The sequence below is a fragment of the Neopsephotus bourkii genome, unplaced genomic scaffold (genome assembly GCF_033783945.1).
Source record: "Neopsephotus bourkii isolate Nb327-2 ecotype Australia unplaced genomic scaffold, CSIRO-AGI_Nbou_v1 NB_1376, whole genome shotgun sequence".
Classification (NCBI taxonomy): Eukaryota; Metazoa; Chordata; class Aves; order Psittaciformes; family Psittacidae; genus Neopsephotus; species Neopsephotus bourkii.
The window spans coordinates 2,456,092-2,468,754 of NW_026901855.1; the positions used below are offsets into that span (position 1 = coordinate 2,456,092).

The following is a 12,663-nucleotide window of genomic DNA, read 5'->3' on the forward strand; positions in this document are numbered from 1 at the left end:
GCCAAGCCCCATCACGCAACCTCGACGTTTAGGATACATGCCATCAACACTTCCTTTGCTCTCAACCTTGTTTTTCTGGGTTCTTCTAGTGGTCATAGCCTGAGCCTTGTCTAAGGAGGGGGCTCATTAGGAAACTGTCATGAAGTGTTTGTGCCAGACGAGTATCTCACTCATTAGGAGTAGGCAGGTTTCTGTTCTAGGCCCCTGCGCTTCTCTCATAATTTGGTTCAACTCATTAACACAGCAAATAATTGCAGTGTGCTTTGATGGTCTTGTTTTCTGCCATTCTTAATGTGCAAAGTTGGATTCCCAGGTCATCAGGCCAGCATCACAACAGGTGCAAAATAAGGGGTGGGATGTGTGTGTGGACAGGAACATGTGTGGATGGGAGGACAGGGGAAGCAAGACCTCTACTTCGATAGGAGTGGGTAGTCATTCTGCTCAATTCTATTGTAAAACCTTGCCTTGAATATCCTGACAGCTGTGAGTGCAGTGGGGGGACCTCTCATGGCCTAATTGCAATGGGTAGCTGGCTTTTATCTCTTAACTGTTGGATGCTAAAGAAGATTTTCACCTTGTCTGTGAAATTGGATTAGGCTCAGTTGAGCCCTTAGTGGGCATCAGGGGGCTGAGCTGTGGGGTGGTGGCAGTGATGTGGTTCCATGTCACACCTCTCTTTGTCCCCTCTCCTGCTCAGCTCGGCATCGCTGTGGGCTTCCTGGTCCCTCCAGTTCTGGTTCCCAATGTGGATGATGCAGAGAAGCTGGCCTACCACATCAGCATCATGTTCTTCATGACTGCAGGCGTAGCAACAGCCCTATTCATCCTGGTCGTCATAGGTAAGGAGGTGGCATAATGAAACTAGGTGGGACTGAGAAGATCAGCCTGTGTGTAAGGGCCTGAGTGCTAGGAAGTGGGCTGGGGAGGTCATCTTGGGATGTGTCCTAGCAAACAGCTGACAGGGTCATACTATACCATATCTTGCCACTTGAAGCCCTTGATGAACAGCACATGTAGAAGGGAGTACAAGAAGTTCTGGGAGCACCTGCCAAATTGTTAAATTTATCCTTTGCCTGCATGATAAAACCCTGGCATGCATTAAGTCCTTTGAAAGCTAACAGAAATCTTGGGAGGTTCACAGATCATCTTGCCTGCAAACAGGGCGCTGGGACTTGGGTTTGTGTCTTGGACCTAACTACCTGTAAAGGGAAGGGAGGAAGAGACAGGTTGTATGTTATCACTGGAGGAAGCTGTTCCCAGGAGAAAAAAAGGTAACCAGTTGTGAGTTGAGAAAAGGAGGCTTTAAGAGCAGTATCAGGACACCAGAGGTGCAACTCCCCTGGTTAACATGTGATGTGGAAGCCAAAACTTTGGCATGAAAGACTGGCACACTCACTGGAGAGCAGAACTTGTCTGATAAAATCCATGTTTTGGGTTGTTTTAGGCCTTTCCTGCCAGCTTGTTCCTGTTGCCTGGTGGCTGAATCAGATGTAGGCTTTAAAGAATCTGGGGAAGGAATAGGCATGGTTCAAAAACGGCTGTCTAGCACCTGGAACAGCAGTATGACCTGTGGCTGCGATTTCTGGTTGCTACTTTATTGCTAGTTACGGACAGCAGATAGCTTGGCCATCCTAACAAGTGCCAGGCCTGAAATAAAACCTGGCATAGGTCATGGCTCTGCAGGCACTGGGCACTGCAGGGCACCAGGCCACCTTTGCCAGCTGCTTTTCCCATTTCCCTTACGCTTTTGTAACTCCATGCAACACTAGCTGCTTGCTGGCCACCCTCCTAAAGGCATCATTAGCTTGAGAACTCTTTTGTTGCTGGAGGCATTGCCTACACAGAAAGCTCCTTGAAGGCAGGGTGTTTTCCCAGTGTCAGGAGTTACTATTTGAAAGACCCTGTTCTCTGCTACTGCTGGATAAATTTGTGTATGGAGATCAAAGCTTAATGATGATGGTGTGATTTGCACTCTTGGTTTTACTAGCTCCTCTGCCGTACCTCAAATGGCTATACCCACAGTGGGTGTTCAAGCTCCTTGATTGCAGTGCTACAAACATGTGTGCTTTGTGTCTGGTTTCAGTCTTCAAGGAGAAGCCCCTGCACCCTCCAAGCCGAGCTCAGGCCTTGGTCCAGTCACAACCGACGGAGGAGTATTCTTACATGCAATCAATCCTCCGTCTGTTCCGAAATGCCAACTTCGTGCTACTTATGGTCACTTACGGTAAGGTCTGGCCTTTGTGTGCAGTTGTCACTTCTAGACATGCTTAGTTTCTCCCTCCCTCTCCATGATCTGCTGGGCCTGGGTTGTTGCACGAGGACCAGGAGTCCTTCTAGCCCAGTAATCTCCAGTAGTGATTACAAGCAAATGCCTAGAGGATAACAAAAGCAAGGCAAGCACACACATGACAATATACTCCCCTTACTGTTCTCCTGGTCTTTGACTGTTTTCTGTTCAGGGGATTTCCCTATCCTATTGCTGTTAGTTACTTGCAATGAACTAATCTTAATCTAAGAAATGTATAGAGTTTATGTGTAAGCAAGTGCAAGTCGCAGCACTGAGTGGAGGTGATTTCCCAAGGCAAGGTTATGGCTGCCAGGCATCCCAGAGGAGGTCACATGGAGTACGCACAAGTGCAGACTGCATCAGCTTCCTTGGCATTCCTCATGTGAAGCAAGTGGAAGGAAGGATTTTTGAGAATGTCATCTTTTGCCATCTGTCTTTGCATACTGGCTTTGCTGTTCGCTTCTCTTCAGCAGTCTTGGTCTGTTTCTTTGAGGGCAATGTGATGTGTTGAATCTGTTCCAGATGCTGAATTCTCATATGGAAAAGTATTTTTCTCTTTAGCAGAAAGGTCATTGTGGTCTATGCCTGGCTGCATAATAGGATATACTGTAGCCAGCTAGTCTGCAGGGAGTTCTGTCTTCACTTAACTACCAGCTTGCTGTGGAAGCTCCTCAGGGGGAGAGTTAATTAGTGCTGGAAGTTCTGCCGCTCTGCCAGCATTTGTGCCTAAAGAACCTGGTGGATGAGTAGCCAGGTTGGAGTGAATGAGATTGTGGCTTTGTACCTGCTGAGGGTGCTAATGGTCTTCAGAGCTGTTGAATTCTCTGCTCCCTTTTCAGTGCCCCTCTTGAATCACCCTTAAGCTCTACTGGTTTGCATTGCAGTTGCTGGTTTGGCTTTTTGGTTCGTAGTACATGATGTCCTCTCAGAAAGCAGAGATAAGAAAAACTGTCAGGCAGACTATCTGAAATTGTGTCATCTGCTCAGTTCACACCCTTTAGATAAAAGAAAGGGGGAAAGCACTTGTTCTAGTAGATGTAAATGAGTTCTAGAGGAGAGAAGAGGACTTCTGGTGTGAAAAGTATGTTTAGAATCTGACCTCCCTGAGATAATTCCCTTCTGGCTGTCAAAAAGATGTGGAAAGGCAGTTCAGTGGCCTCTAATTCAGTCTCTGCTGGTCTGTGCCTTTATTCTGTTCCTCTGCATCAGCCTCACGTTGATCTCTAGGTTGTCTTGAGATGATGACTGTTACTCAGAGAGGGAACTGTGCCGTGAAACTTCTTTTAATTAGTCTGGCTTGAAAGTGGGGACAGTTTTTCCTACTCAAGTCAAAAGTTATGCTGGCCAAGATGTAAGACATCTGCAGCCACAGGAGTGCAACAGTCATCCTTCTTAGCTGCAGCCTTTTGTATTCGCATAGTATGTTTCAGGGGGAGAGGGTGAAACCTGCTTCTTGTTCATCTTCCCTGGCTGTAGAAAGAATGGGAGCTCTTACATGGTACCAGTTCAGAACAGATCTGCAGATCTCTAAGGTCTTGATGTTACCAGCAGCTGCCAGCCCCTTTCCCGGGGTAGGACTTGCAGCACTGGAAGCATTGGTGGCACTGTGGCTATGTTAGTGCTAGTGAGCTGTCTTTCAGGAAAGCCCTCAGACAGGCTTTTCCCAAAGGCTGCAGACGTTGCTTCCGTAAAGCTGAGACACAAACCAGAATGGGTATTAACAAACTATGAGTTTATTGGGTTGGGCTCTGCATTGGAAAGCATGTTGCTGCTGGGAGGCGGTAGGCAGGAAAAGGGTGGGAAAGACTGGTTAAATGGGCACTACCCCACTGGAAACAAGTTGCTTGTTTTATGGGCATTCAAACAGATGTAATTTATGGAGAAACTTCACTGAGCAACTGTGACATGTGGAATACCTACAACTTTTGCCAGCCCCCAGAATGCAAATTCAGTATATTGTTTTGATTCTTAGAATATTTTGCCTGACTCTGGTGCCAAGTGTTGGTGCCAACTCTGCATTACTTTCTGCCCAGCCTGTGAGCAGGGTCCCTTCTTTCTCTTGGGTATCGCATGCTTCACAAAGCTGCTGTGAAGATGGGGTACTGACAGCATCAGCTACCAGAGCAGCATCTGGCTGTCCCCACAAGCCTGCCGTTCTCTTGGCTGGATGAGAAGTAGAGGTAACACAGATGACTGGTAAATGAACTGTTTATGTCCAGCTTTGAAGTGAAGGAGTAGTGGGTAGTAGGGATGGTGCTGATTTGCCACACTTCCGTGTCCTGGCATTGCAGTTTGTGGTGTCTCCCAGTGAGCAGTGTGCTCCAGAGGTAGAGGAAGGGTGAGGTCGAATTAAGCTCTTGTGGGCTGTTTTGCCGTAGCCTAGTATTGCAAAGAGGCAGGTTTTGAGGCTGCAGGGTGCCTCATTGCTGCAAGATCTCCTTTTCTCTGACTGCTGGCCCTGCTGGAGTTTCCAGCCCTTCTGAGTAACTCTGAGAAAGGATTGGGTGGATTCCTCTCACCTAAAGAGCCTGTCACTCAATTTACTAGCCTCTCCTGTAATCTCCTGATACCTGCTTTTAGAGCAGGGAGTGTTGTCGCAGGAAATTGCCTTATTTGGGATCCCGTGCATAAGATTCGTCATCTGTTCTCTGTGCCATAAAGGTGTGGAGCGAGTTCTGCTTAATCTTGTCAGTGAGGGCATGTGAAGGAAGTGTGATGTCCCCTGTAGCTGCCAGTCTTGTGGCTCCTCACAGTACTTCATGAGCTGTGTAGAGCAATGGGTATCCAGTGTCCCAGTGGAAGATGGGCTAGGCACAGATAACCAAGTACTTTAGGGTCAGGGGAGATGGAGGTCTTCAGGGACCTGGGAAGCTGAGGATATTGTTCCCTTTTTCAAAGCTCTGTCTGCTAGACTGCACTTCTGTTTTATATATTGTGATGTTTTTCATCTTATCTGAGGCTGAAAAAGGAAAAGTAGGAAGTGGGAACTTGACATGTATGTGCTTTGTCAGGATTTTGGGCATCTGTGCCAGAGTTTTTAAACTGATGCCTCCTTATGGAGCCTATAGATGTGTGAGATGCAGTAGTGAAATCTGTGGCCCCATCCCTCCCCCATCAGGAGAAACTAACTGCAAATGTAAATGACTTTCTGAGAAGAAAGTTGCGTTGACTGTTACAGACCTCATCCACCTGGGGAAGGTTTCTCAGTATCGCCCAAGGTGAGAGTGTGGCCGTTGCAGTACTGCTGGTCTGGCGCCCCTGTGCATGCTCTTGTACTGCAAGCAAAACCCTTGGGTTCTGTGCTCTTTGGGAAGACATTTAATTTAACCAGAGTTGCATGTATGCTGGAGCAGAGTGGCTTAAGTGCGGCTTGACCAGTATCGACCCAACGGTTTCCATTCTCACCTTGGGTGATACTGAGAAACCTTCACCAGGTGGCTGATGCCTGTAACAGTTAATCTGACTTCCCTTTCAGAAAGACAATTACTTTCACAGCGGGTTGTTGGTTTTTTTTTTCAGGCTTCAGTGATACCTTTTAAAATGCAAGACTTTTCTTATGCAGACACCCCCACCAGGTGCCTGGGGGAAATGCTGTCTGTGCTGCCCCATTGGCTCTGCTCTTATTTGCCTTCTGGTGTTTCTCAGCTTTGAGAGGGTTTTTACTGGCTGTCAGCAGGGAGAGTGCTATCAGGCTCTTATCTGGGAGGAAACTGCACAGGTCAATGGCACTGGTGTTAATCGAATCCCAGGTCGTACTAAAGGTGTAATGCTGAGGCAGGTGCTTTTCTAGTATTTTACCTTGACTGGGGGGAGGACAAAACTCCAATGGTAAAGATGGATCTGGGTGTGAGGGAGGGTTGAGACCCTATGAAGGACTTGCAAGACCCTCTCAGTACCAGTATTCACAGCCCTTCCTCTAGCTGCCAAGGTAAGAACCATCCTGAAACTGCAGGGTGCTTCCTCGTGCATGCTGACACCTGGCTGTCTTTGGTCTGTCTGCTTTTCTTTCAGTAACCTGTGTCTGGCTGGCCCTCCTGAGAGTCAGCAGCTTTGTTATAGATCACTGCTCCCAGAGATACCTCTCCCTGAATTTCTACCCTTTTGCTACCCAGCAGGAGAGTGGCAGGTTCTGAATGTGCTGCATTTTTATCCCCCTCTCAGGTCTGAATGCAGGTTGCTTCTACTCCCTGTCCACTCTGCTGAACCGCATGGTGATCCATCACTACCCAGTAAGTGTATCCAACCCTCATGACCCTCTGATGCTTGCACTGGCTGTTGAATGATAGTCTGTGAGAAATGCAATGCCACAACACTTCTGACTGGCTCTGGCACAAGTTGGCTGACTGGCAAGAGAGCATTAGTTCCTTTAGTTCTTGACACCACCCTGTGCAAAAGCTGGCAAGCCCTATCAAAGACAGCTCCTTTACACTCTAAATGATAGCATTTTTGTCTAAGAAAGTCTTCCAGCAATTGCCTCCACCCTGTTCCTACAGTGACTTCTACTGGGACATCTGTACCCCAAGGGCTGCCTGCACTTGTGCTCTGGTGGCAGAAGGGTGGGGTGCCTCAGGAGCTAAATAAAGTTTACTGCTGGGGCTGCATGCCAGAGAGCTCCTTTCTGTACTGTCTTATAGTGGTTCCCAGTATTTCCTGGTTGATCTGGCCCAAGTCCTAACACTGCACAGCAAGCTTCATAGGGTTTATGCTGACTCCTCTGAGAGTATCTGTTCACACTGGCCAGTGCTCACCTCTTTTAATGGGCTGGCTCAGAGAAAGTGCCAAACCACTTTTCTTCATAGGCCAGAATAGAGCATTGCATTGGCTCACAGCGGGACCCAAAGTGTTCTTGCAAAGGCTAGTTTTGGTTAGTGTGTTATCAGCAGAAGTCATGCATGGACACCAACTTTGGTGTCTCTTCCTGAGTTCTCTGTATTTTGCTCCTTGTTGGCTATGACTTTGCTCCTGCATTTGTGTGTGTTGTATGTCTTGCCACAGAGGCAGGAGGTGAATGCTGGCAGGATTGGACTCACCATTATACTGTCGGGTATGGCTGGGGCTCTGATCTCTGGCGTCTGGTTGGACAGAACCAAAACCTACAAGTAAGTTCCTTGTTTGACTAATGGCTGTGCTGTTCCCCCATACTGTGCAAGGAGCAACCCTGTGCAGCTGCAAGTCAGCAGTCCAGGGAGGGTTTGTAGGAAAAAAATGTTGGTTTCGAAATCCAGTTAAAGTGAAGTTTAAAGCTGTGTGTTAGTCTGCAGTAGTGGTCCCTAAGGAGGCATAGGGAGAGGATGAGATGGCCTCTTTGTCAGGGATGAGAGAGTTCTTGGCACAAGCAGAATCAAGACTGTACCAGACCATTTCTCAGCCCTTACAATCCAGCTTCTGTGAATCTTTGTCTGGCTTAGTGAAAGGCACATTGAATCCAGTGCCCAGAGGCATTGTGTGAGGGCGCGTTGCTGAATTTAGGGCAGGCATAAGGAATATTGGGGTAGCAGGTGGATGATTCTGGGTTTGCTGCTTGGTGGTTTGGGAAGGCAGATCTGGCCAGCATACCCTGCCATTTGTGAAGGGACAATTAATAATCTTTGGGTGTCTTGGAGCTCCCAGTCCTGAGGAGCCTAGATCTCACTGACAGACCTCTGTAGGGTCTTCCAGGGGATGGACAGTGCCTCTCCTGTCTTATGTTGGGGTCCATGTAAATAGTTTTACAGTTTCTCTGCTCTCTGTGGGCTATAATCTTTTATCTGGGCTTTACTGGTGGTGTACTGGCAATGATCTGAAGGCAGTTTGGAGTTCTTTTCCTTGCAGCAGCTTTTCTCCTGGGGGAGTCCCACTGCCGTTATCCTACCTGGTATCTTGGGCTAGGAAAACAAGACCATGCTTGCTTGCTTGGAAGGGACCACATAGGTAGGCACAGCTGACTGAGAGTGCAGAAAAATAGGGTTATGGAAATTACCCTGCAGACTCCAGGGACTATCAGGGGATAGATTTAGCCTTAGGTGAGGAAAAACACAGCTAAGAATTTTTTTCTCCATTTCAGCCCACAAAGTGGATTTATGTGGAACTAGCAAAATTTTTGAGTGCTACAGAGTCTTTATTTAGCCCCATTTAAAAGTCTATTTAAAAATTAAACTGTCAAGATGCCAGATGTTCTAGGTAGGTACCCTCCCCCTTCCCTCTGCTGCTCAGATAGTGTCAGGAACTAAATGGTAAGCACATGAAAATCAGGAAGGAAAGATACCAAGTCCTTTTTTTAGTCAGTGTGGAGAGAAGGGGAAGCAAATGAATGGGATCCAGCTGTGATTGAGGGAAGCAGGGGGAGGTTAGTGAGAGAAAGAATTACAGTGCTCTACATGCGTATTTGATCTTTACTGTCCTATCAGCAGTTCCTTGAAAGGGTAAGGCTATGCTAAGTCAGGCTTTCCCCATCTGTCATGCTCAGGCACCAAATGGCCTTGCATTCTTGCTTTTATTTGGCAGGCAAGTCGCTGTGCTATTCTTATTTTTGGAATTAGGAGGCACAGATTTGGCCCATCCAGAAACGTGAGTTACGCTGTGATGAGCAAGCAGTCCCAGAACTGGGGCTGCCTCTGGTGGGATGACTTCTTAGGAACAACCACTTCTTCAAAAGAATGTGTTTTGACATCCAGTTAAATGAGGCTTCATGTACCTCCTTCAGGTTCATGTCCTAGAGGAGAGAGGGAGTTGTGACACTTAGAAACTGCTGGTTTGTTGGTATTTGTAGAGGAGTCTGGCTCAGAATCAGGGGTTTGGGGACTGGATTAAGCGCATCTCTTTGGCCATGCTTTGCTTTCAGGGGCAGTGTTCACATGGCCTCGGGTCCAGCTGGTTCCAGACAGCACACTCTGCTGTCATCACTGCATCTGTGTAAGTCACGATGTCAGAAATATTCACCTCTGTGTATTGACTAGGCAAAAGACCCCAAGTGGTTTTTTAAATTTAGGTCTGTACAGGCACAAAGTGTGTCAAAATTTGGGGTGGGAGAACAGTCTTGGATATTGGAGAATGGGGGCACTTGGGTCTCTTCCACTGAAAGGTGCTTTCTCAGTCTAGCCTGGCTTGCAATTTGGATCATCTTGTTGGAGCCCTTTTCCAGGTTAGTCCTTGTGTAACACATATGGCTTCCTCCCAGAAGAGGACTTACCAGGGCTATCCTCTTTTTGTGACCTTCATACAAGAAGAAAGCAACAAAAACTGAATACTGAGGGGTGAGGGGCTGGTGAAAACCCAACCAGCCCTCTAATTCTTCCCTTCTCCAGCTTTTAACTTCAGTGTCTTCAGCAGTGAGATCTTCCTGGAAGTACAGGACAAGGCCTTTGTTTAGAGCCTTGTGCAAGCTGGAATGTGCTCACGGCAAAGCCTGTGGAGGCTGTCTGTCATCCCAGTCTGCACAGCAGAGCACTCTGGAGCTGTACACATCCCAGTAAGCAGTTAAAGCTGTGGCATGTGGCTGTGGCCTGCCTCCCGCCCCTTGTTCATTTGTTGCTTCAGATGTTGCTTGACTTTAGTGTTTTTGCATCTTCAGTCCCCTGTGAGTCTGGTCCTGTCCCTTTGGCTTTTCTTATCCAAGTGACCTTGTGAGATGCTGCTGGGCTGGGCCATGCCCATTCCTTACTCTAGTCTTGTCCCAGAAGCAGGATTATTACCTGGTGTGCAAAACATCAATATACACACAGAGTTTAGGCTTCCTCTGAAGCTGGCTGAACAGCAGGAGTTGGGCTCTCCATTTCAGTCCCAGCTGGTGCTGGCCCTCGCTGGCTTTTTTCCCTCAAGGTCTCTCTTTTCTCACTGTGTGAGCACTCTGTCTCTACAGAAGGGAAGAGAATGTGGTTGGGAGGGCAGATAAATGTCAGGGCAGCTTTCAGGTTCACCAAAGTGACAAGGGTATCAGCTCCTTTTTGGATGTTCCTCTGGCTCTCCCGCAGAGACTTGGCAGCTGGTGCTTTTGTAGCATTCCTTCACATCTTCCACATCAGTGCACTGGGTATTTTTTGCAAATCCCAGGGCACAGAGGTAGATTAACCCCAATTGTCCTAAGATGATCTAGCAGTAACTTCCAGTCTGCACTCACTGTACTACTCAGCCTGCAGGGAGTCTGATGGTACCTGTTCCAGACAATTATAAGTCCCTGTAGGGCCATCATGGGAACAGGTTGCTAAAGCCAGAATGCCACGAATCTGCTTCTCCTCATTGGTGTTTTTATCTCTGTCATAAGATATATGGCTATGATAAGAGGCTTATCAAAGAGAACAGGGCATTCTTCCATGCCCCTAGGGTCCACAGAGCATTCTTGTCTTCTAGTGAACATGGTGATAAAGTCCACTTGCTGGTGTCTTTTCCCAGGATTTTCTTTGTTTCCCTACACACCAGCGTCTACCTGTGTCTCAATTAAACCCTTTTCAAAACATCTGAGCCTTGCTTGGAGTACTGGACACTAAATCTTTTTTGTCACCAGTGTTAAGCACAGGGGAGCTGGGTCTTGCTAAAGTGTGGTTTAGCAGAAGTCTGCTTGTGTGCTTGAGACTGTTTTCTGCAGCAGGAGTTGCATTCAGGGCTGTCTGCTCAAGTCCCAGTTAGGGACTGTGGTGAGCAGGCAGCCACGCAAGTGCATGGTTTCAGGATGCTTCCTGGTGCATGATTTTCACACAACTCAAGCACGTGGCCTTGCTCTTTCATAAGGGTCTGTTGATTCTTTTGTCATGCTGGAGCCTAATGATTCATGGAGGTCAGTGAGGAAAGGTTGTACTCTCTTAGAGCTAGCTAATGTGTGGTAGATAAAGTACTCATGCCAAGGTCAAACAGTTATTTCCATTTTGTTTCCCACTTAGTTCTGCAGTTCCAACGGAGAACACCTTCAGCAGCTGCCTGCTTCTGTGAGCCTGCCTGCTCGAGTTCTCATCTGGGGGGCTGCATGTTCTGGGAACTTCTTTCTTGCAGCTTGACTAATGACATAGCATCAATGTGAAACAAAGTCCTGACCACATCTGGTCGCTAACTCATTTATCACCTTTGCCTGGAGATGAGGGGCAAAGTGCAACTGTTAGCTGTCAGGACAGACTGAATCAGATACAAACTAGTTTGAATATTTGAACCATAAGCCTAGGAAACCTGTGTGAGATTTTGTGGGGCTATCCTAAGAGCTCTGCACTGAGACCAAAACTGGCTGTGGGGATAACAAAAAAATAATAAACATTTTTCAGGTGTCCCTCCTGGCAGAGGCTAAGCTTCTTAGGGCCACAGCCACCTCTTGAAGGCTTGCACTGTATTATAGCACTGACTGCCATGTATTTGGAGACTCCTGTTTATGGGAGGAGCACCCAGTTCAAACTTGGTCCATTGCAATCCAGGGAACTGTAGTTCCAGCCTTGAGCCCCTTTCCTAGTCATTACTGTTACTCTGTGGCTGCTTGTCAAGGGATGGGAGGAGTAACAATTCATGGGAGATATCTGAGCAGCCTGTATTGGTCAGAAAAAGGCTTTTACCTGCTTCTGTTTCACTTTCTGGGGCTGCTTTCTAGCTCCTCTGTTAGTCTTTCAGCTCTTCTCCTTCTGCAGCTTCCAGACTGTTTGCCAGCCATGTAGAAGCTCTCTATAATGGGTTATAGCAGAAGTAAGTGGCCCCCTTACGCTGCCTTCACTGGTGACTTTGTCCTCCATGAAAGCCCTGGAAAGAACATATTCTAGAAATGATACAGCATTGGTGGTTAAGGAATTTGCCTACCCCTTTGATACAAAACACAATTACTTGTCACAGCAAAATGCGTTTAGCTTTTCAGTACATTAAATGTGTCTGGTGAACCTTTGTAAGTATGAGTCGATAGTTGGAAATCTGAAATTTGCTTCTCAGGCCTCTATTTGGATAAGAATTGACACATGAGCATGAGCTCCACTGACTTCAGTCACTGCAGCAGTGAGGGAGGACAGAACTTTAGCTGGAACATTCTGGTTTTATCTGTAGCAATACAGTGTACCGAAATATTTTCTTACACAATATGGTCTGGGCTGTTTGTTTGGGTTTGTATTTTAACAGTAGTCATTTGCATTAAAAAAGAAAAGAAAAAGTGAAAATAGGTTGAGGTTTAGTTTCTTTAGTAGAATTCTAGGACCTGACACCAAACACATTCTTTAATGGATTAAGACGAAAATTTGGTAGAGGGTACACAAGTAGCTTGTGGTTGTGCATTTAACTTCTTCCCAAAAGACAATGGCCAAAAAGTTTTGTCAACTCTGGTAACTGTTCTGCTTTCAAGATCCTGGTGGAATTTAATTCAGGTAAAGGATTTACCTTTCCTTCCTTTCCAAGCCTATGTACTGTGAAGGGCTGCTTGCTACCTCCGGTACTAGAAAGAGCTT

General features: G+C 47.0%; 2 protein-coding genes across 6 annotated transcripts in view; one reads left to right on the forward strand and one right to left on the reverse strand.

Annotated features, from left to right (window-relative positions):
• ACYP1 (acylphosphatase 1) overlaps window positions 1–12,663 on the reverse strand; it is a 428,968-nt gene that overhangs the window by 179,113 nt on the left and 237,192 nt on the right. The window lies entirely within an intron of this gene.
• Window positions 1–12,663, forward strand: part of FLVCR2 (FLVCR choline and putative heme transporter 2) — a 36,958-nt gene that overhangs the window by 13,049 nt on the left and 11,246 nt on the right. For 4 of the 5 annotated variants that reach the window (XM_061367414.1, XM_061367415.1, XM_061367416.1 and 1 more), the window contains exons 2-5: window positions 698–839; window positions 2,084–2,224; window positions 6,449–6,516; window positions 7,283–7,386. In XM_061367414.1, coding sequence (XP_061223398.1) covers window positions 698–839; window positions 2,084–2,224; window positions 6,449–6,516; window positions 7,283–7,386 — 455 coding nt within the window. The remainder of the gene's footprint in view (window positions 1–697; window positions 840–2,083; window positions 2,225–6,448; window positions 6,517–7,282; window positions 7,387–12,663) is intronic. The other variant, XM_061367417.1, reaches the window with a different exon arrangement.